General features: G+C 44.4%; 1 protein-coding gene across 1 annotated transcript; it reads right to left on the bottom strand.

Annotated features, from left to right (window-relative positions):
- Positions 1-229: 229 nt before the first annotated feature.
- Positions 230-22,173, bottom strand: SLC25A20 (solute carrier family 25 member 20). The gene is made up of 9 exons (XM_033132097.1): positions 21,642-22,173; positions 16,639-16,731; positions 13,514-13,641; positions 11,867-11,957; positions 3,312-3,429; positions 2,543-2,615; positions 2,099-2,208; positions 1,504-1,628; positions 230-1,082 (listed from the first exon to the last, which is right to left on the bottom strand). Exons 1-9 carry the CDS (start codon positions 21,744-21,746, stop codon positions 1,020-1,022), a joined length of 906 nt encoding a protein of 301 aa, XP_032987988.1. The 5' UTR covers positions 21,747-22,173; the 3' UTR covers positions 230-1,019.
- Between the last annotated feature and the right edge of the window lie 1,516 nt (positions 22,174-23,689).

The raw sequence follows: 23,689 nt of genomic DNA, 5'->3' as shown, positions 1-23,689 counted from the left end.
AAGGTTGCCGGTTCGACTCCCGCAAGGGATGGTGGGCTGTGCCCCCTGCAACTAGCAACAGCAACTGGACTTGGAGCTGAGCTGCGCCCTCCACAACTAAGACTGAAAAGACAACAACTTGATTTGGAAAAAAGTCCTGGAAGTACACAGTGTTCCCCAATAAAGTACTGTTCCCCTCCCCCAATAAAATCTTTAGAAAAAAAAAAAGGAAAAAAGTCTCACACAATGCAAAAATTAAAAATGTATTTATTATTTCCTGTTAAAATGGGGGGGGGTCTCATGAGAAAAGAGCATGCAAAAAGAGCCTTCCTATTCCCTGCCTGGGCTTTTTCACTTATCCCAGCAGACTGGGACTGTTGATTCAAAACTCTCTCCTAACTGTGTAGGAGGGAAAGCTCTCCACTGTCTCCTGGGAAATTAGGCCACTCTAGTTTCCATTTTAATTACTTGTATGCCTAAAAAAGGAAAAATCAACCCTACTGTTATCAGGCTATCTGTGCCTACAGTTGCTTAGTCCATCTGACAGACAGACGTGGGTCTCAAAGCCACATCCCCACGTGCAGGCCAGAATAGGATAGTACCCTGGAAGTCTGGTGGGTATTCCTGGCTAGGGATCAAAGAGGACCCCACCTCCTGGTCAGCTGGTTGAAAACCTGCATAGTGCATCCAGTGATAGGTTGAGAGTTCCTCTTTCAAGATGAGTATTCTGGGTACAGTAGGGATAGTAGTCAACCAGTAGACATACTCTGGCCCAAGTAGTATCTGGTCTAGAAACTATTTAGTCCATCCCCCTCTTGAGATCCCTTACATTGACAAGAGTGAATTCAAGTTTCAAAACAGCACATCAAGTTATACCAGGTAGAGGGTGTCATTAAGGCAAAAATGGTCTCAACAAGTCCATGCACAGAGCTCTGATCCCACTATCCCCCTCCCTTCACCCTCCAGGATGACCTAGTCCTGCCCACTGCTCCTCTTCGGTAACAGCTTCCAGCATCCAGAGCCTTGAGCAGCCTTCAGCCTCACAAGTTGGGGGCGGCCCAATTAAGGAACTTCATGGCAACTTCAAAGCCAAGGAAACAGGCCTGACAAGGGGTTGGAAGAAGAGAAAAGGCAGCAGGAGTTGTGACCATTCAGAGACTCCAGCACCATGTTTGGCTGGCCCAACAGGACCAGAACCCCTCTGAGACCTCACTCCCACCCCAGGTCAGGGAATCAAGCTGTGCTTTCTTCTTCCCAAGAGGGGAAGAAAACGTATGTCTCACAACTGCCCACTTCTGATAGCCAGGTCAGAAAATCATGGCCCCTCACCTCAGAGAATCGCAAAGGCAAATCTTTCTGACAGTTTCAGGAGGACAGGGAGCAAATTAGGAGGCTCTGGCTGAGGGTGGAGTTTTGGGTAAACTGAGGCCTCCCATCGAATCCCAGGAGCAAGCAAAAGTCAGCCCACCTGCACTCTGCTCTGAACCCCGAAGGGAAAAAGAACAGCCCCTGCAAGCCACTCACCGCGTTGGCTGGAAAGGCTCGGATCATTACTGCGTTGAAGCCCTTGTACAAGGATGTGACGCCTTCATCCCGGATCAGCTCTCTCAGCACATCTTTGAAACCATTAGGATATTTCCCAGGAGGTGCTGTGGACAGAACCCAACTGTTAAAGCTTCAGGAAGCTTCCTGACCTGACCATGGTGACACACATGAGCACAATCGTGTAGTCAAGTCTTCCTGCAGGGTCACAGCACCAGGGAGAGGACACACTGTAAGTCATCTGGGACCAGTCCACAGACAACACAATTCACCTTGGGACAAACAGACACAAATGGCTGGATTACTGGTGCCGAGGGAATGAAACAGTCCTTCTGTTCATGTGGGAAACGGAGAATGGATTTGACTTCTTGTCTCACTTATTTTGTGTTTAGGCCGACATGAAAAGGAGTCTAGGTTCCTAGAACACAAATGACTGCAAGGGAGATGCTGGGCAGACAGACGCTGTGGGTGCACTGTGGAGAGTGAGTACCCCTTGGGCCCTACGAGCTCTGCACCCCAGGGGCAGCCAGTTCCTGGACCTACTCCACTCCCACCCACCCCACTACCCTCCACTAACCAGTCTGGAAGCGGGACTTCAGCACATCTGGGGGGATTGCCACAGCCCAGTTGAAGATCCCTGCGACGCCCCCAGCCATCAGAATCCGAGGCACGCTGAGCTCACTGACACTGCAGAACACCAACCACAGGCAGACAGAGGCTGTGAGGGTGGCCTTCAGACCATCCCTCCGGTGGCAGACAGGGCAGTTACAGAGAAGTAGAAAACCCAAGGCCAGGGCTCCTGTGACACGGCAGCTGCCACTCCTTGGAGGAGGGTTCCTGCACTTGTTTCAAATGCTTGCTCCATCGGATGAGGCACAGAGTAAGAGATGTCAGCTGGGCCTCAGCAGCAACAAGAGGAAAGGGGGCATGGAGCCACCAGCCAGTCCCACTTCTGCCTCCAAATCCACTCCCAGGAAATGGCAACCTACCCATGACTTCTAAGTTCTTCTGTTCTCCTCACCTCTTTCCCTCTGGAGTGAGGATATTTTTCAGCCACTCATATGTCATGAAATACATCCCACTGGCTGGAACATCTGTTAATCGTAAGAAAGAGGTCAATTAAATGACATAAAACACTCACAGATTTCTTGAACTTAACAGAGCCACGCTTGGCACTGGATCCTTCCAGGTTTCCTGAGAAGTTCCTCGGCAGCACTTCCCACTTGCAGTAATGACTTTGCAGTGACCAGATGCTGCCCTGGGCCAAGCACTGTTGTGAGTACAAACACACATGCCATCATTTCATCTCCAAAGTCCCTCTGGAGTGGTCCCAATGACATGCCCACTCTAAGCAGCTATAACCACAGCAAGTACCTGGCCTTTCTCTAAGCTGCCATCTCAGAATACGGGTGGGGCCGTCTCTGCCTCTCCTACTGCCCCCCAGCAGGACATGCCTCTAGAAACCAGGGTGAGCCCCACCGTTCCTAAGTCACTCTTTCTTCCCACTCATCCCTCCAGCCACAATTTCTACCGACTTGCCATTCCCCTCCAACTGCCACTGTCATGACTTCTATCCTTGAGGGCCAGTCTGCTAGAAAAATGGAAGGTTCGCCCCACCTTCATTTGTGTCCTTGATGGACAGAGGTGAGCCTGCCTAACACCAGGCTACACAGCGCCAGCCTTGTCCGAGCTGTGGCATGTATGGTGCCAAGGCTAATCTGGCGATCCAGGCAAGACCATCTCAGGGAAGCCTCCCAAGGGGACCTCAGGTGGGGGACCTCAAAGGTTACCTCGCATGAGGGTGAGCACCGTGCCCTTGTAGATGCCGCGGATGCCAGACTCCTGGTACAGCTTCTTTGCACAGTCCAAGGTACCACTGTATTTGGTTTCCCCTGAAGAAGCCTGGATCTGGGAGGGAGGGAAGAGTCAGCAAGTCAGCAAGCGCATCAAAGTCAACAGACTCGGCGCGTTTCAGAAGATGACAAAGGGAGTATGGAAGCGGTCATTATGCATTAGACCAACGGAAAATTTGACTGTCAAATAGATAGTTATGCGGAACGTATAACACTGGTGGAAGTCACTATGGACTAAGACGAGGTGCAAATATCACAAAATATACACTGACTAGAAAAAGTAATTCACAGAGCAATTGGAGAGTAAGTTGAGGAACTCTCCCAAATACAAGAGCATTCTCACTAAAGCTAGTTGAAGGTCTAGAAAGGAGGAGACAAATACTTCAGTCATTCGCTTACTCTGTTTCAACAAATATCCACTGAGCACCAACTCCATTCCAAGCCCTAACTGATCAGGATGCTTGGTTAAGAAAAGGTGAACTGGAAATTGCATTCAGAGGTCTAAGTGCCTGGACAGAGGTCCTGGGCAGAGCCAGGAGAGGGCCAAGGAGAGGCCCCCGTCCCAGCCTCGGGGACCCAGGGCCTAAGAGCCAAGAACCTGAGGGAAGGCAGAGGTAATCACAGATATGATCTCAGACACAGCCTCGTGCAGGATCCACAACAGGTACAGAGCCAGAAGGACTCACAACACACAGGGCATCAACCAAAGAGTAATTAAAGTGGGAAAAAGAGTTCAGTGTTGACAGCTCCAAGGAGAAACACTTACAAAATAAAAATATAAGTCCAATAATTTTTCTTACGTACCAGCATTAACCAGTCAAAAAATAATGGAAAAGAATCCCATTCAAAATAGCAATAAAATATATGTGCATCAAGCAATAGGATTTGCATATACAAAACTCTAAAACATCTCCAAGGGACATGAAAGAACAGGTAGCTAAGCAGAGAGTTATAAAGCTGATTAGGAAAAGTTTCCAATCAGAAAGATGTCAATTTTTCTAAAAATAATAAATTTAAGACAATGTCAATTGAGTACCAGTGGCTTTTTTTGGTATAACTTCCCCAAATGATCCAGGCACGTGAGAACCTGGTAGTGTGAGGAACAGCAGGGAGGACCATGTGACCAGAGGACCCAGTGACATGGGGAGCCAAAGAGGCTCGGGTATAGAACTGACAGTCGTCTTCTCACTGTCATGTACCGTATAGGTTGTATGCGGGGAAACAAGTGAGGAGGCCCTCACCGTGGTCCTGGCTAGTGAGGAAGGCAACCTGGAGCGACGTGGGTGCAATGGAGGTGATGAGAAGGAATGGATTTGGGATACGTTGAAAGTCAACTTAACTGTTCAACAGATGGGCTATGTACAGTAGGAGAAAGAGAGGAATGCAGGTTTTAGGGCTGAACACCCAGAAGAATAGCATTGCCACCGACTGAGCTGCAGAAGGTTGCAGGCCACGCCAGCACTGGGGAACACCAGTTCAGTTCTGCACATGGTGACTTTGAGGTGCCCCTGAGCATCCATATGGAAATGTTGGATAAACGAGTCTGGAGTTCAGGAAAAGTCTGTGTTGGAGATAAACACTGGAGAATCGTCAGCATATACATGGCATCTAAGTCATGATACAAGAAGAGAGAAATCATCATAAAATGAGCGTAATAGGACGGAGCCCTGTACACATGAACACTGAAAGATCAAGAAGATAATGGTGAATCAACAGAGTCAGAGGAGCAGCCAAGCAGGCAGGAGGAAAATCAAGACAGAGGCCATGAGAAGATAGCTCTTCAAAGGAGAGAAGGGGATCGACTGAGTCAAATTCTATTGATGGATCAAGAAAGATGAGGACCGGGGCCGGCCCGGTGGCTCAGGTGGTTAGAGTTCCAATGTTCCTAACTCCGAAGGCTGCCAGTTCGATTCCCACATGGGCCAATGGGCTCTCAACCACAAGGATGCCGGTTCAACTCCTCGAGTCCCACAAGGGATGGTGGGCTGCACCCCCTGCAACTAGAAACGGCAACTGGACCTGGAGCTGAGCTGCACCCTCCACAACTAAGATTGAAAGGACAACAACTTGACTTGGAAAAAAGGCCTGGAAGTACACACTGTTCCCCAATCAAGTCCTGTTCCCCTTCCCCAATAAAAAAAAAAAAAAAGAAAAAAAAAAGAAAAAGAAAGATGAGGACCAAGAACTGAATATCGGGCTTAGTATAAAGGTCACTGGTGACCTTGACAAAAGTACTTTTGTTGTAGTTGTGAGGCAAAAGCCAGACTGAAGTGGGTTTAGCAATTAGAGAAGAGGAACGAGAGACAATGACAAAAGAAAAAAATTACTTTTTCACAGAGTTTTGATGTAAGGGGGTACAAAGACATGAAGCACAGAAATTGATGTGGGAAGTAGAATAGAGAGAAGTTTGTGTTTTGAAGGTGAAAATACAAGAATGTTTATGCTTTTGTTGCTGGTGAGAACAATCCAGCGCAGAACAAAAACTGATGTTGAAAGAAAAAGACAGAAGAATTGTTGAAGCGAGTCTGTGGATGGGCAAGACAGGATGGGATGGGGTCCAGTACACAAATAGGAGGTGGGGTCAGGCAGAAGCATGGGCCATCCTTGTTGGAAACAAGCTGGGCAGCCATGGATGTAACAGCAGCTTCCAGTGGTGGGTAGAAGTGATGGAGGGCGTCTGATGAAGTTTTCTTCTGGGGGTTTTGTGTTCTCAGTGAAGTAGGAAGCCAGGTCATCCACTGAGCATGGGGCTTTGAGAAGAGAGGAGAGGTACAAAATAGTCACCTAGCAGAGCAGAGGAGTGTAAGACAAACGTATGAATAGGGACTGTCTCATCTAGGAGCAGAAAAGGACTTCAGGCATAAAGCAGAAAGAAGAATCCACGAGGGAAAAGACTGAGGGACAAGGCTACTGAAAACAGACATTCCCTCAGTCAAAATCAATAAACAGACTTCCTTTTCTTTTAGGGAAGTACTTTTCTCTATTCCTCCTGCTAAGTACAACAAAAATACTAGACGTTATTTTTTAAACAAACACAAGAAGACTCTGAAAGTTTGGAGAACAGAAGGCAGACTGGTGAGGGACCTTGGGACTTGAGGAATGACATACATGGTGGCAAGTTCCTGGGATTTTCTTTTTGATATATCTCAGACTTGGCGCTGAAGAAACTGGCAGTCCAGAAATGCCAACAGACACAGACCAAAAAGAATCCTCAACAGCCTGTATTCTCTAGACAGATGACCAGAAAACGGACAGCCTAGAAAGACAGAAAACCTTTAGACAATAAACACTCGATTACAGCCAAACACCACAGGAAAAACTGTGGCCTTACCCCCATCCACACCAGCAAGGACCAAGTGTGGAGCCTAACTTCTACCCTTGCAGGGCTGTAATAAGGCACCTACCATGCTGCCAGGGTGGAGTGAGAGAAGGCCAAGTAGGGAACTAGAACTTTCGTCCCTGACAGCCAGTGATCAGAGCCCCCCCCATCCTGTGGGGTCAGTAGAGACACTGAACTCCCACACCCACCAACCAGTAAAAAGAAGTGCCCTACCCTCAGGTGTCAATAGAGGCTGAACGAGGAACCAAGACTTCTACCTCTACGTGGCAGTAACCAGGCAGCGTCTTGCCCTTTCCTGTTGGAGTGGTGTCAGAAAAAGCCAGCTAACACAGAAAGTAAAAGCCAGAGTCTCAACATAATGTGCAATTATCCAGGTTTCAGTTGAAAATACTTCATCACACCCCAAATCAGGAAGATCCCAAATTGAAAGAAAAAAGACAAGCAATAGATGCCAACACCAAGATAACAAGAGATGTTAAGAGATGTCTGACAAAGACATTTAAGCAGCCATGGTAAAAATCCTTCAATATGGAAGTATAAATATGACTGAAACAGATTTTTAAAAATACAAAGCCAAAGCAAAGAAATAAAGTCTCAGCACAAAAAGAGAAGATATAAGGATGAAACAAATGAAAATTTTAGAACTGAAAAATATAACCAAAATTAAAAGCTCAGCGGATGGCTCGCTCAACAGCAGAATAAAGAGAGAAGAAAAAAAATATCAGTGAACTAGAACCGAGCAATGGAAAACACCCAATCTGAACCACAGAAAGAAAATAGACTGAAATGAATTGAACAGAACCTCAAGGACCTGTGGGACTGTAACAAAAAAATCTAATATTTGTGTCCTTGGAGTCCCAGAAGGAGAGGAGAAAAGGAGGGACTAAAAAGGTACTCAAAGAAATAACTTGTTGAAAACTTCAAAAATTTGGCAAAACATAAACATAGATTCAAGAAGCTGAGTGAGGGGCCGGCCCAGTGGCTCAGGTGGTTGGAGCTCTGTGCTCCTAACGCTGATGGCTGCCAGTTCGATTCCCATATGGGCCAGTGGGCTCTCAACCACAAACAAGGCTGCCGGTTTGATTCCTCAACTACCGTAAGGGATGGTGGGCTGTGCCTCCTGCAACTAAGAGATGGTAGGCTGTGCCCCCTGCAACTAAGATTGAACACGGCACCTTAAGCTGAGCTGCCGCTGAGCTCCCGGATGGAGTGCGTCCTCTCAAAAACAAGGTGGCCAGTTCAACTCCCGCAAGGGATCGTGGGCTGCGCCCCCTGCAACTAAGATTGAAAGGACAACAACTTGACTTGGAAAAAATCCTGGAAGTACACACTGTTCCCCTATAAAGTCCTGTTCCTCTTCCCCAGTAAAATCTTTAAAAAAAAAAAAAAAAAAAAAAGAAGCTGAGTGAACACTAAACAGAATAAACCCATGCCAAGACACATCACAAATAAGCTTCTGAAAACTAAAGATAAAGAAAAAAATCTGAAGAGTAGACTTCTACAGGGATCTTACGTATAGAAAAAAACAATTAGAATGACAGCAAAAAACAGGCAGGGCAGAAGAAAATGGCATAGCATCTTTCGGGGGCTGAAAGAAAATAACTGTCAACCCAGAATCCTATGGCCTGTGAAAATATCCTTCAGGAATAAAGGGGGGAAATCAGGCATTCTCAGATAAAGGAAACCTAAGAGAATTTGTCACCAGCAGACCTATCCCAAAAGAATGGCTAAAATAAGTTCTCTAAATAGAAAGAAAACGATAAAAGAAGAAACGCTGGAACATTAGGTAGAAAGAAAGAACACATTAAGCAAAAACATGGGATATTACATAATGATAATATTAGAGACATTATATAGTGATAAAAGGCCCAATCCACCAGGAAGACATAGCAATACTAAATGTATATACATGAAACAAAAAAGCTGCAAACTATGTGAAGCAAAACTGGTAGAATTGAAAGGAGAAACAGACAAACTCACAATTATATGTGCAAATTTCAAATCCAGTATCTACTCAGCAGCCATTATCTGTATTCATATGTAGACCAAGTGTTAGACATAATTATTGTTGGGCATTTGAACTTGGTATTTCTTTAATAGAAAATAATGTTGTTATTAAACATCTTTATAAATGGGGGGGGGAATTAAAGTTCTAAATGAATGGCGAGACATACCATGTCCATGGATTGATAGACTCAAAATAATAAGTGTCAATTCTGCCTAAATTGACCTATAGGTTTAACATATTTCTATCAAAAACTCAGCAAGATTTTTCTCAATTTTATAAATTATCCTAAAATTTATATGGAAATGCTAAGGAATTAGAATAGCTAGAAATTTGTTTTTTTAAATAATAAAGTGGAAGGGATCAGGTTACTCAACTTCAAGACTAATTTATGGCTATCCTAATCAAGACTGTGTAGTATTAGTGGAGGGATAGACATATATACATCAACGAAAGAACATAGAGAACCCAGAAGTAGACACACACAAGTACGCTCAGCTAAATTTTAACAAAGGTGCAAACACAATTCAGTGGAAGTAATATAAGTCTTTTCAACAAATGGTACTGGTATAATTGGACATCCATAAGGAAAAGAAAGAAAAACAGGACTCTGACCTAATTCTTATACATTATGCAAAAATTAACTCATGATTGGGTCACATATTTAAATATAAAATGTGAAACTATGAACAAAGCTTTGAGGAAAAAAATAGAGGGGAAACTCTTTAAGATCTCAGGCTAGGTAAAGAGTTCTTAGACCCTAAATGCCCTAAACACCCAAAGCCCAACCCACAAAAGAAAAATTAATAAACTGAAATTCATCAAAATTAAAAATGTTTGCTCCAGAGACTCTATTAAGAGGATGAAAAGACAAACTATAGACTGGGAGAAAAATGTTTGCTAACCACGTATCTAACAAAGCACTATTATCTAGAATAATGGACTCCCAAAACTCAACAATAAAAAAACCCTGAATAATCCAATTAGAAAATGGGCAAAAAACATGAACAGACATTTCACCAAATAAGATATACAGATAGCCAATAAGAACATGAAAAAAAGTTCAATATCTTCAGCTATTAGGGAAATACAAATTAAAAGGAGATATCACTATTCACCTAGCAGAATAGCTAAAATTAAAAGTAGTGACACCAAATGGTGATGAGGATGCAGAGAAACTGGATCACTCATATATTGCTCACTGCTGGAAGAATGTAAAATGGTACAGCCACTCTAAAAACAGTTTGGTAGTTTCTTTAAAAACTAAACATGCAACTACTACATGACTCAGCAACCGTACTCCTGGGCATTTATCCCAGAGAAACGAGGACTTATTTTCTCAGGAAAATCTCTATCCATGAATGTTTACAGCATCTTTATTTATAATAGCCCCAAATTGGAAACAACCCACGTGTCCTTCAATGGATGAAAAGTTAAACATATTGCAGTATATCCACACCAGGAACTACTTAAAAGGAATGAGCTATTCGTACGTGCGACACTATGAATGAATCTCCAGAAAATTATGTTGAGTTTAAAAAGCCAATCTGAAAAGTTTACATACTGTATGATTCCATTGACATAACATTCTTGAAATTTCAAAATTATAGAAATGGAATACAGATGAATGGTTGCTGGGGTGGTTAAGTACTGGAGCGGGGGAAGGGAAGTGGATGTGGCTATAAAAGGGATCCTCGGCCTGATGGAAATATTCTATATTTTGACAGTATCAGTGTCAACATCCTGGTGTGATATTGTACTATAGTTTTGCAAGACGTTACCACTGTAGGAAAAGTGGGTAAACATTACATGGGCTCTCTTTGTATTATTTCTTTCCTTTTTCCCCCTTTGTATTATTTCTTACAACTGCATCTGAATCTATAATTATCTGAAAATAAAAAGTTTAATTTTAAAAAATACACAAAATTGAGTAACAGATGTAAACCATGAAAAGACTTGCTGCATGTAAGTAATTAATAACCTTAACATGTCCAAAGGTTTTATAAATCAATTTAGAAAACAAAATGAGCAAAGAACACAAACAGGCATGTCACAAAGGAAAAATACAAGCAACTAACATTCATCAAAATAATTAACCTCACCACCAATTAAAAGCATACAAAATTAAAACAATACAAATTCTTCACGTATCAGACTAGCAGAGATTGTAAATTAGATGCTGCAGAGTCTGCTGGAAATGGGCACTCTTGTATACTAATGACAGGAATAGAAAGTGATAGGCCTTTGTAGAAGGGCCATTTAGTAATGCATATTAAAAACCTTAAAAAGTATATCGCTTTAAACATACTAATTCCAACTTTAGACATTCATCCTAAGAAAGTAATCAGGCACTTTGTAAAATCTTATTTACAAAGATGTTCGCTATGGCATATAATTTGTCATACCCCCAGATAAGGGCAGATTGGGTAAATAACAGCCATGTAATGAAATAACATGCAGAAAATGATGCTTGAGAAAAATAATAGAAAAATATTATGTCAAGTGAAAAAAATTGGTTACAAAACTAACTCAATTTTATTTCAAAGATAACATTTCTTAACATACATATTTACCAAAAAGACTAGAAGAATTCACACACAACGTAACAGTGGTTACCTCAGTGGTATCATGGGTAATAAATACAAAGAATATTTTTCCTTTGCGCTTCTCTGCACAATCGAAATTTTCTAATAAGAATTAATTGTGTGTTACATTACGTCAGCCATTTGAAGAAAAATGTGGTAACATTCCTTTTTTAAAAGGAATACTGTGTGGTAAGCCAGGCAGCCCGCTCACCCTCTGCCTACCAACAGGCGGGGAGCTGTAAGGTCACTAAGCCTGAGGGCAGTCGGTACAGAGAGCAGATGTTGGGCAAGAGCAGCTTCCCTTTCACCTGAAGTAGATGCTAACAAAAGTGGCTGCGTAGGGATTGACACAGCACAGGTGTGACATTTTGATGGGTCCGTTCTTGATTCTACTATGATTGCTTCCATAATCCTGAAAACCCTGAAAGGGTTTTGCACACCCGATCTGAAGCCTTTATAAAGGATGAAGGGACATAAACATTCACACAAAATTATACACTGAATGGCAAGAGCTAGCCGTCCCCCCTCACGTCACATCCCCCACCCCAGCTCACACCCTAACCTGTAACAAGCACTTGATCCGTTCTCCAGGGGTCATGATTCCTGTGGTGAATACGCCAGATAACATCCCAGCTGCAAATAGTTGGGGGTAGCTGTATTGAAAACAAAAACCGGAGGCAAGCACCTGTGACTACCCACCCAGGACAGGCAATCCCAGCAGAGGAAGACTTTGTAAGAAAAATAAGCACTTGGTCTGGACTAAGCCCAGCACAAATGAATCATATTTCACACAAAGCCAAGTTCCGGGTACTATATTCTGATGTCCAACTTCCCAGGGCAGGGGTCTTAGTGCCAAGAGCCAAACGAGGCCCATCTGTTCACTCCGATGGCCTCACCCATGGGAGAAGCTTTATAGTGAGATGTGGTTTCCTTCCCTGAGCCTGCCATGGACAATGGCTATGGTCACGTTTCCAGGCCTCTCTGAGCCTTGTTTCCCATCTGTAAAATTCAGGGTTGTTATGGAAAAAAGCCACTAACCCAGGATCTGGATTTCTGTCGACCCCAGCTCCCCTCCAATCACACCTCAGGATCACCAAGGGCCAGAGAACATTTTAAGCCAAGGTTCAAGCAGGACAGGACAGCATCAAGGCCAGGGGAACAGCTGTGGCCACCTCCACAAGCTGAGGGGCAGCCAGGCCAGTTGTAAGGAATGTGCTAGAAAATGCTGAGAAAGGGCCAAACAGGGATGGTACCCAGACAGGCGTGATCCATGGGACATTCGGACTGCCAATAGTCAAACACAGCTTCAAAGGACCCTATCTATACACACCCACATTTGGGGCCACCTGTGGCTGTTCACAGAAGCTGGGCACTTTCGGAGGGTCACAAGGAAACCAGAAATAGAGTGTCCCACTACAAGCATCTCTATGTACATTCTAGACCCTTCCTTAGCCTGCTGTGGCCTGAAGTAGTGACAGAAAACAACCACCTGGCACCGTGGGCTACCTCCCCCGAGTTCCTGGATCCCAAGCCTGAGCAGCCTGTGTGTGTCCTGTGCTACCTGCAGTCCCTCCCAAGGGTCACATTGCACAGCTCAGACTGAGAGCCCTTAACACCCCGTTTCTACTCAGAATTACCCTGCATCCCAAGCAGTCTGTTTTCATTAACTACTACTATGTCAATCCTGAGCTGTAATTCTCTCTCATCTGCCTCTTCATAGCCAAATCCAACTTCTTAAAGTTTATTGAAAGGAAATACACTAATTTATTTCTCTTTAACAGAGAAACCAATATCTGTAATGATTACAATCATGTTAGAAAAATGAAGTGAAAGAAAAGTGGGAACCTCCCTTTTCCCAACTAGGTGATGGAAAACATGGCTGCCGCTGTCATTACTGCAGCAGCAGGTACTGCTCTGGGCACCTGACATGCAGTGTAGCATTCAGACCTCTCAACACCTTCAGGGCTGGGAATACTAATATCCCCAGTAAGCGATACTACTTCACAGGAGGAATGATGACAACCTGGTAAGGGGCGAGGGGCTTTTTCCCTTTTTGGTTCACAGGGCAAAGGAAATTCAAGTAGCTCCCTCATGCAGAGTCCCAGGAGCCAGCCTTGGAGTCCAGGAGGATAGCCACTGCCTTTCCTCCAACCCATACCACACCGCCACGCAGGGAAGCATCAAGTGCCCCAAGCCTGTAAGTACTCACCTAAGCACATCCTCTGGGTTTTTCTGTTGCAGTTTCTTCCCCAAACCAAACCCAAAGAAGCACACGGCAAACATGGGGGTGACCCCAATGATGGGGGCAGCCATGCCCCGATACAGCCCGAAGATGCCCTGTAAGGAATCACAGAAGCAGAAGCTGTTTACAGACACCACCACCCTTTACACCGCTGAAAAAGAGAAGCAGCCTGTGTCTACTCACCGGAGGCTTCCTTCCTTCACCTCCCCGCCAAGCAAGGAGAGCTTTTAAAAGGAAAAAAACTACCACATTTATCAGAAATAGTTGTCCTCTTATGTACTGCTGGAGAAAATAGAAAACAGCTTCCTTTCTGGAAGAACATCTGGCAATATGTAGTATACCTGCTATCAGGGAATTCTCAGTCTATAAATTTATTCTAAGGAAATACTCAGAGATCTTAAAAAAAAAAGACATCTCAGGCATTTATCGGAGGCCAAAATTTCGGAATGAATCTAAAAGTTCCCAAATAGGAGATAAATGAGACAAATTATGGGAATTCCATAGATAGACTATCACATAGCCATAAAGTCACATTGTAACATGAAAAGAGACTATTAAATGAAAAACAAAAAAGCAAGCTACAAAACAGGATGTACAGTGTGATCTGACTTCCTTGGGGTGAGATTACAGGCGATTAAGAAATTTTTGTATTTTTCCAAGTATTAAGACATGGGATTTGTATCATTAAAAACAATGGTAAGACTGCACATCAATTTTCACTAGTACAGTTTAATAATGAAAGCAACTATGTAGTGGCAATAAAACAACAGTAAGACAGAAAGATATCCCCACCAAACAAGTTTAGTAAACCAAGGGAGAGGAAGGTCTGGGACCTGGGAGAGCAAAGATTCGGCCCAAGGCGGGTGAAGGGGATTTCCAGGATGGTCCTGGGTGCCTTGGGCCAGTCCATAGGGGAGTACGAGGAGGGGCTCTCCTGGAGGCATGTTTCCAAGAAAAACAAAGCGAAACAACATACATTGGAAGAACAGATCATTACTGCTTAGGCAGTGTGGAAAACCAAACAGAAAGGTATTCTACAGATCAGAATGGGTACAGGATGACAGAGACGATTCCAAGAAACACAAGTAACAGAAATTGACATAATTATTAACCCAAACTCAAGAAAAACAAAAAGTTGCCCAAGAAATGAAATGCACATCACACTACATGACTTAGTTAACAGAGAGAAACATACATGAAGTGGGAATCATGAAAACAGTAAATTGGATTCAATCACAAAGTGTGATAAAATTATATAGGCAGGGCTGAAAGAGGGGATAAGTAACGTAAGAGTTAAAATCATCTACCACAAATAGGAAGCTAAAACATATAAAAATGTATAAAATATAGTAGTAAACGTGTATTATGTAGCTCTGTAGAAACAGCATCAACACTGAAAGCTTAAAGTAATTGCCCTTGGAGAATGGGGGATGGGGAGCGGGAAGAGATCGCTTTGCTACTTTGTTACAAGGCTTTGGGTAATAAACTAAGTGCTTGTATCACTTTAATACAAACAGAAGGAATAATTTTAAAAACAAATGGAAAAAAAGTGAAAGTTGCTCCTTATAGAGAGAGCAGCAGGAGTGAACAGTGCAACTGCACACTGGGAGGTCCAGGCCCAGGCTGGAGAACCGGCTGCACTGCAGACCCCAGGCATTTACAAGCAATCTACTTTCCAGAGCTAAAGGGACACTAGCTGTACCTTTCAGCACTCCTCTTGGATGCTGCAAAAGTCACACACTACTGCCGGCTATAAGCAGCTCCCCCAAGATAAAATGCAGAGGCAGTACACAGGAAAGGCTTAATAGGACAAAGAAGGTTCTGAGGGGGGTCTGCAAAAGCAGCAAGGGACAAAGTCCTTCCAAAGCCCCGCCCACAGCTTCCCACCTGACTCAGAAGGATGCTGGGGTCCCCAGGGGCCAAAGCCACGCCTCTCAACAACACTTCTAGCCTTTCTTCACAGCACTGGCCCACCCAGTTCCATTAAGCACAACCAAGACCTCTGTCTGGCAGCTCCGGAAAGCAGAGCGAAGTCTGGCACAGTAGAAACCAGGGACACGCACAAATATGGACTAAGGAAGCCTAGTGAGCAACTCTGCAGGGAGTTGGGTTTACACAAGCCATTCTTACTAGGTCCCCAGCACCCTGCACATTGTCCAGACACTAAACAGTGCTCAATAATGTTTCCTGAGGCAGGGACATGTAAACCTTCCTCTCTTCCAGAAGGGCAGAGGACTCTGAGCTGACCTGAAGCCTAAAGCCTTCCTCGGACACTGATGAGACTTCGTCCAGGGAGGAACAGACCAAAGAAGGAGCTCCTTATGGAGGAAAAGGCAGCACCATTTCACTCATGGGTGCAAAACCTTCCTCCGACGCTTGGGTCCTGCAGGAACCCTGGGAAACAACTTCTCCCCCAAGGCTAAATCTATCAACTACCAAAATCCTCTTTATCTGAGTGACACTTGCTTCTCAGTTGCTGTATATTTAATAAAGACTATGTATTCAATAAGGCATTTATTCATTATGAGACTTATTTTAGGAAGCAAAGAAAAAGTTCTCAACAAGGTCTTTTCACACATGTGCTAATGAAGTGAGTAATAAATGTCACTAGTAATTAAAACTTTTTAAAAATCCCATGTTTTCACTCCAGGAGCTATCTGAAAAATTATTATGTAATCTGGTAGCTCCAAACCAATTTAGTGTCCTTGTCTAGGGGTTTGAAGACTCTTCTGGCCTCTCTCACTATTCCTCAGACTTTATGGGAACTTCTGCCACCTCTGTCAAATTGACTGATACAGATTTGCATTTTCTTCCATTTTGAGTCTCCAAATATTCCTCAGTAATTGCCTGTGGTCTAAACCCTGCCTTCCAAAGGAGAGAATCATTTTATCAGCTTCAGTCATCTATAAAACAGAAGCTGGAACAAGCGAAGACTCCAGAACGATGACATCGGAGGGCATCGGATGGCATGGTGAGAGAGCCGCTGCTGTGGGGCAGACCTCCAGCAGAGCTGTCCCCGCGAGGGAGTAACGAATGCACCCTGTGAATGTATTCCTCTGAGTAAGAGAAATGGCCAGCACCGAGTATCATACCTCTCTGACAAGAGTCTTCCGGAAACAGTCAAAGGTCCCAGAATACATGGGAGGCTGTCCAGGCAAACTCGCGGGCTGCGTCTGCAGTCGGACCTGAAATCAGAAGTTAAAATACAGTCATCTCCCAAAATCAAAACTGCCTGTCGGTAGCAATGGCCCAACTGGCTGCCAAACGGAACAGAGAAAAGCCACACCCGTGTACGTCTTCAGCACTCACTTAACCTGCTGGATTCAGATTTCTCTTTCCTTCAATTTATTCAAACCCTGCACTCCCAAGTCATTAGTAGCATGCTTTTAGAGAGAGCAACGCTTTTCTGATTTCCTCATCCACTTACTTTCACCATTTATTTCTTATCTAATGGATCCCCTATGCCCCATGGGATAGGTATTCCCAATTGACAGCTGAGGAGACTGGGTCTAGTGAGTTCCAGTGACATGGCAGTCACTAGCCGATGCAAAGCTTAGCTCAGGCCACCACCCCACTGTCATCTGTAGTGGCATATTGCTTAGGTGCTCAACAAACGCATTTTGGAGTGAGGTGACTTTAATCCTACTTTTCTTGGTCCTCGTCCTCCCTGATCTTTTGGTGTATCCAATGCTTCAAACTGTCTCTCTTTTAAACCTCCCCTCTTAGTACTTCCTTTGTCTCCTTTCTACTCCAGGCATTCTCCAAGGCTTAGCACCCTACTCCTCCGGTCCACCATTCCTTTCAGAAAACCCAAATTCCAGGGCTTCGGCTGCTGTTCAGTGATGACTAGCACGGGGCCATCTCCAGATTTTCTCTCCCCACCTTTAGGGCTACATTGCCAACTGCCTGGAGAAGCTCTCCCTACTGAAATCACCTCCAGATTCTCACCCTCCTATGAATGTCCCATGTGTGCCAGAGCCGCCTAACTACCCTCTTTCTCAGGATCTGAAACCCTGGCATCACCTCTGGCTACTTCCTGCTGCTCTTCCTGCTTTTATCACGAGGACCAAGTTTATTGGAGTAGTCCTTCAAGATGCTTCCAGAATTTTCATTTCTTTTTTTCTGGGTCTGAGTCTTCCCCTAGGCCAAGTCCTCAGCCATCCTTACCCAGAAGGTGGTTCTCAATTATGTGCACTAATTCTTTGACACTCTTCCCATTCAAAAGGTAAGTCCTAATTTCCCACCTTTTGAATGTGGGCCAGACTCAGTGACTCACTTCTATCAAATAGAATGTGGTGGAATTGATGCTATGTGATTTTTTCAAGGTGATAAAAGGTCAGCTTCTGTCTGTTTCCATCTCTGGTTATTTGCTTTGGGGAAAGGCAGCCACCATGTCATCAGGACACTCAAGCAGCCTGGAGAGGCCATGTGCAGAAGAAAGAAGGCCTGATAACAGCCAGCACCAACTTGCCAGCATATGAATGAACCCCATGGAAGCCAATCCTTCAGATGAGGGCAGTCCCAGCCAACATGTTTATCTTTGGTCCAGTATTGTTTTTTCAAAGAGCTTTATTAAGATAGAATTCATACATCATAAAATTCACTAAGGTATACATACAGTTCAACAGTTTTTAGTATAGTCACAGTTGTGCAACCTTCATTACAATTAATTTTAGAACATTTTCATCACCCCAAAAAGAAATACCACACCCACTTGTAGTCACTCCCAATCTCTCAGTCCCTGGCAATCACTAAATGACTTTCTATCTTTATGGATTTGCCTATTCTGTGTATTTAACATAAATGAAATCATATAATATGTGGTCTTTCACACCTGGCTTCTTTTACTTAGCATAATGCTTTGAAAGTTCATCTATGTTGTAGACTGTATGAGTCCTTCATTCCTTTTTATTGGTGAATAATATTCCATTGTACTACGTTTGTTTATCTTTTCATCTGATACTGGACATTTGCATTTTTTCCACTTTTTGATTATTAGGAATAATGGGGCTATAAACATTTGTGTACAGGTTTTTAAGTGGACATGTTTTCAATTCTCTTGGGTATTGCATTGGTCAGGATTCTCCAAAGACACAGAATCAACAGGACATGGAGATCAATTTACTTATTTATTTATACTTGTTATAAGGAACTGGTTCCACACAATTACGGAGGCAGGCAAAGCCCAATATCTGCAGTCAGCAAGCTGGAGTCCCAGGAGAGCCGGAACTGTATTGCAATAAAAGCAGACACTCAGACAGATGGAAGAGAATTGAGAGCCCAGGAATAAGCCCACACATATATAAACAATTAACTTACAATGTAGGAGCCAAGAACATATAATTAAGAAAGGACAGTCACTTCAATAAATTGTTTTGGGAAAACTGTACAGCCACATGCAAAAGAATAAAACTAGACCACGACCTTACATCATATGCAAAAATTAACTCAAAATTGGTTAAAGACTGGAACATAATACCTGAAACTATAAAATTCCTAGAACATAGGCAGTGAGCTACTTGACACAGGTCATAGGGAGGGATGTTTTGGTGGATCTGATTCCAAAGGCAAGGAAACTAAAGCAAAAATAAACAAATGGGACTAAATCAAAGTAAAAAGCTTCTGCACAACAAAGGAAAACCATCATCAAAACAAAAAGGCAACCCACTGAAAAGGAAAAGATATTTATAAATCATAGATCCCGTAAGGGGTTAAAATCCAAAATATATAAAGAACTCATACAACTCAACAACAAAAAAACAACCCGATTAAAAGATGGACAAAGGATCTGAATAGACATCTTTCCAAAGACCTACAGATGGCCAACAGGTCCATGAAAAGATGGTCATCATCACTAATTATTAGGGAAATGAAAATCAAAATCACCAAGAAAAATTACCTCATATCTGTTAGAATGGCTATTATCAAAAGACAAGAAATAACAAGTGTTGGCGAGGATGTGCAGACAAGGGAACCCTTGCACACTATTGTGGGATTGCACACTAGTGCAGCCACCATGGAAAACAGGAGGGAGATGCCTCAAAAATTTAAGAATAGAATTACCATAAGATTCAGCAATTACACTTCTGGGTATACATCCAAAGAATATGAAAACATGAATTCAAAAAGATATATGCACCCCTACATTCATTGCAGCATTATTTACAATAGGCAAGATATGGAAACAACCTAAGTATCCATCAATGGATGAATGGATAAAGATGTGATATATATAGATAGATAGACAGACAGACAGACAGATAGATAGATAGATAGATAGATAGATAGATAGATAGATGTATACAAGCAGGCACTTTGTTCAACGTTGCTCAAGCAGTAGTTCGCTGTAATCAGAAGTGTCTGGACACTAATGGTAACCACTTTGAGCACCTCTTGTAATTGCAGAAGTCAAATGTGACTTGTATTCATCTTTTGTTATCAATATATATTGAGTATTACAATTTTGATATAGTTTTCCTTTCTTAAAATGTGTATACATTTTTTTTTTGGCATCCTTTGTATATAATAGACTACTCAGCCATAAAAAAAGAATAAAATCTTGCCATTTGCAATAACACGGATGGACCTTGAGGGCATAATGCTAAGTGAAGTAAGTCAGAAATAGATACCATATGATTTAACTCAGATGTGGAATCTAAAAACAAAAAAAAAAACAAATAACCAAAACAAACTCATAGATACAGAGAACAGATTGGTGTTTACCAGAGGGAAAGGGAGTTGGGGCGAGAGAGAGAAGTGAAGGGGGTCAATTGCATGGTGATGGTTAGTAACTAGATTTTTGGGGGTGAGCACTTTGTAGTGTATACAGATGTCGAATTATGATGCTGTATACCTGAAACTTTTTTTTTTTTTTTAAAGTAGGAAAAGAGACCAGACAACTCTTTCCCCTTACTTGACAGTGCTGCTTAGAATAACCACTGTCTGGGAAGCACTAATACACTAACTCAGCATATATCATCAGCTGAATAAATATCTGATTTCATGTTTCACAATGCCCTAACCAGACCGGTTCCTTTAATCCTGGTCTTGCTAGGAATGAGCCCAGCTCCTCTCCTAGATGTAAGGCAGCAAAGAGCTTGTTTCCCAAACAGGCAAAGAGAAAGTGCCCCAAAGCTATTTTCCTGTGGAGGAAACCTGATCTGACATTCTAATAAGATCCCTACACAGGCTTCATATCTCACTATGAGATTCATGTCTGCTCCCCACAGGACCACAATGGCTTGATCTGTCAATTTTCTCCAACAGTGTATCCAGAAATAGGATGAGAAAACTAGGATGAAGCTTTAAATGCTAGCTAAGTCACAGGGTGTGGACTTTAACCTAACCCAAGGCCTGGCTGAAAGTGCTGCAGAGAGAAGAGTTCAGGCAGGCTGTGATGTGACGAAGACCAGGGAACAAGCCCTGAGGAGTTTCCTTCTTTCCAGAGCCTCAGTTTGACCACGGGGTCCTCACCTGGGAATGGTGAGGGTCAGCCTGGTACTGGGCAAAGTTGGTCACTGGCTTTCCTTGGCAGGTGCTCTGTCACTGAGGACACCATCGCTTCCCATAGGAGACCACTCAGGCTAACATAGGATGACAGGCTGAAGATAGCCAAGTCCCTCTCCGGCGGGGAAAGGTGCAAAGAAGATGGTAAAGAGGCACCCTGGCCCCAGAGGCATGGGTCAAAAGACATCTCTAGAATAACCGTGCCTCTGTCTTTAGCTCTCTTCCTGAGGCGGGCTTTACAGGTGACCTGTTTCAACCTTGCTGGTAATGTTAGGGTTTGTTGAAGTCAGAGTTTTGGGGAGGCGCTTTTTCTTTCATATCTCCAAAGTGGCGCAAGGTCAGGAGAGGCTCCGGGACAGAGCTTTAAATCAGAGCCCTTGCTGCACTGTGAGAGGCTGCTCACTCTGCACGATTCAGCTCTCTGCGGGCGAGGAACAGCGCCCGCAAACCCCAAAACGCGAGAAAGGGCGATCCTCTAAAGTTCTCACGGAAGCTCCCACGGCCCCCTATCTGTCCCGAGCCGCGCCTCGAGGGAGAACCTGCTTTCCGCGCCCCGCACGGGCCTCATCCCCCCCCAGCCTCCTCGCACCTTGACGGTGTCCAGCGGATGCCCAACGAACACGAGGCACATGCCGCCAAAGCCACCGGCCAGCAGGTTCTTCAGCGGGCTGATGGGCTTCGCCTGGTCTGCCATGGTCGCTGTGTCCGTGAGCTTATCTGTGTGTTCGCCGCCGCGTAGCTCCACTGCCCAAGCCGCAGGGCCGGCGCCGCTGACCTTTCACCCACTTTCTCGTGGGCGGGGCCGGACCCTGGGACAGGTCGGGAGGCGGGCCTAGACTGTCCTGCCTGGCTTCCGCCAGGGGGGGCTGCTTCCTGCCGCGGCCCCGCCCCGATGGGCGTGGCTTGAGGGAGCTTGACAGGCTGTGACCGGTCTGGGCGGAGTTGGGATGTGCCAATGGTTGGATTTACTCCTCCAAGAAGTATTTCTGGACTTAAATGTTTCCTTCTCTGTGCTCCCATTCCTCCACTCACTCAACAGAAGTCGATTGCGCTCTGCTATGTGTCAGGCGCCCATCCAAGTGCTGGAAGCACAGCTGGTAGCACAGCACACGGGTCCCTGTCCTTGTGGAGCTTACAGACTGTAACAAAAATAAGTGGGAAACCCATAGTTATCAAGTGGTGATTACTGCTACGGAGAAAAATAAACCCGGAAAAAGGATTAGAGAGTTGGGGCAGGAAGCAGAGTAATATGCAATGTTAATTAGGAGAGTGAAGGTTTCGTTGAGAAGGTGATTGGATTCTACCTAAGGAGGTGAGAGAGTGAGTTCTGTCCATAGATAGCAGGTAGAGTTTGAGAGGCCTTCCAGGAAGAGGAAAAGAAAATGTGGGACCGCTGGGTGGCTCACCGAGGTCGCCAGTTTGATTCCCACATGGGCCAGTGAGCTGCGCCCTCTACAGCTAAGATTGTGAACAAGGCTCTCCCTAGAGCTGGGCTGCCCTGAGCAGCCAGAGGTCGGCATGGGCTGCTGTGTGCTGCTGTGGGCTACCATGTGCTGCCATGTGCTGCCATGAGCGGCCGGTGGCCGGCGTGAGTGGCCGGCAGCCATCATGAGTGGCTGGTAGCTGCCGTGAGCTGCTGTGAGCTGCTGTGAGCGGCCAATGGACGACCAGCGACCGAATGCCTCAGCCGGGGGGAGCGCAAGGCTCACAATACCAGCATCGGCCAGGGAGCTGTGTCCTACACAACTAGACTGAGAAACAATGGCTTGAACCGAGTGGCGGGGGAGGCAGTAGAAGAGGGGGAAAGAAAATACAAAAGCCCTGAGATGGTCTGTACCAGGCAGGTTTGAGAAACTACAGGGAGTTCTTTGTGGCTAGAGCAGAGTGAGGGAGAGAGAGCAAGAACAGCAGCTAATAAAGACCGGAACATGGAGGTGATGGTAGCATGCAAAGCAAACTTCGTGTATCACTGTGAGGAGACATCGGCTTCTCTGAAGCAGATGGGAGCCATTCAAGAGTTCTGAGCAGGGGAATGACATAGTCTGACTTAGGAGTTAACAGGAGCCCTCTGCTGGGCGAGAATAGACTGTAGAGAGCAAGGAGGACGCAGGGAGCCTTCAGGAAACTAAAGATCACTGTCAGCGATGCTGGCTTGGATCAGAGCATTGCAGAGGGGGTGGTGAGGAGTACTGCATTCTGGATATGTCTGAAGAAAGAACCTAAATGAATTGTTAATGAATAGAATATAAGGCTTGTAAGAGAGGAGTTAAGGATGATGCTAATGTTTTTGCCTTATTGACTCTAGGTGCACGGTATACAGGTATTCATTATATTACTCTTTCATCATTTCCAGGATCAGGATTGGGATCAGGAAGTGACTGGGCCTGATTGGTTCAGAGACCTATAGGGGAATGGAGGGCAAGGCGATTGGGGCAAGGCCCAAAACCCTGTCTACTCTGTACTATAGGCTTTTTCTAGGAGGTGATAGGGAACCATGGAAGAATTTTTTAAGCACAGTAGTGACCTGATTAGATTTGCTTTAGAAAATCTATTTTAGATGGATGAATTTGTTTTCGGAGAGACTGGAAGCAGGGAGACCAGTTAAGAGAGAATTACAGCAGTCCAGGCAAGAGGCAG

The sequence above is a fragment of the Rhinolophus ferrumequinum genome, chromosome 17 (assembly GCF_004115265.2).
Source record: "Rhinolophus ferrumequinum isolate MPI-CBG mRhiFer1 chromosome 17, mRhiFer1_v1.p, whole genome shotgun sequence".
Taxonomy (NCBI): Eukaryota; Metazoa; Chordata; class Mammalia; order Chiroptera; family Rhinolophidae; genus Rhinolophus; species Rhinolophus ferrumequinum.
The sequence above is the reverse complement of the archived record's forward strand: the minus strand, read 5'-3'. Positions and strand labels throughout refer to the sequence as shown.

Coding starts and splice junctions, on each gene's coding strand:
- SLC25A20 (XM_033132097.1), bottom strand. CDS start 21,746: ATGGCAGACCAGGCGAAGCCCATCAGCCCGCTGAAGAACCTGCTGGCC. Junction 13,642..16,638: donor GGAAGACTCTTGTCAGAGAG/GTATGATACTCG, acceptor GATTCCTTACAG/GGCATCTTCGGGCTGTATCG. Junction 3,430..11,866: donor GGATCAAGTGCTTGTTACAG/GTTAGGGTGTGA, acceptor CCTCCCTCCCAG/ATCCAGGCTTCTTCAGGGGA.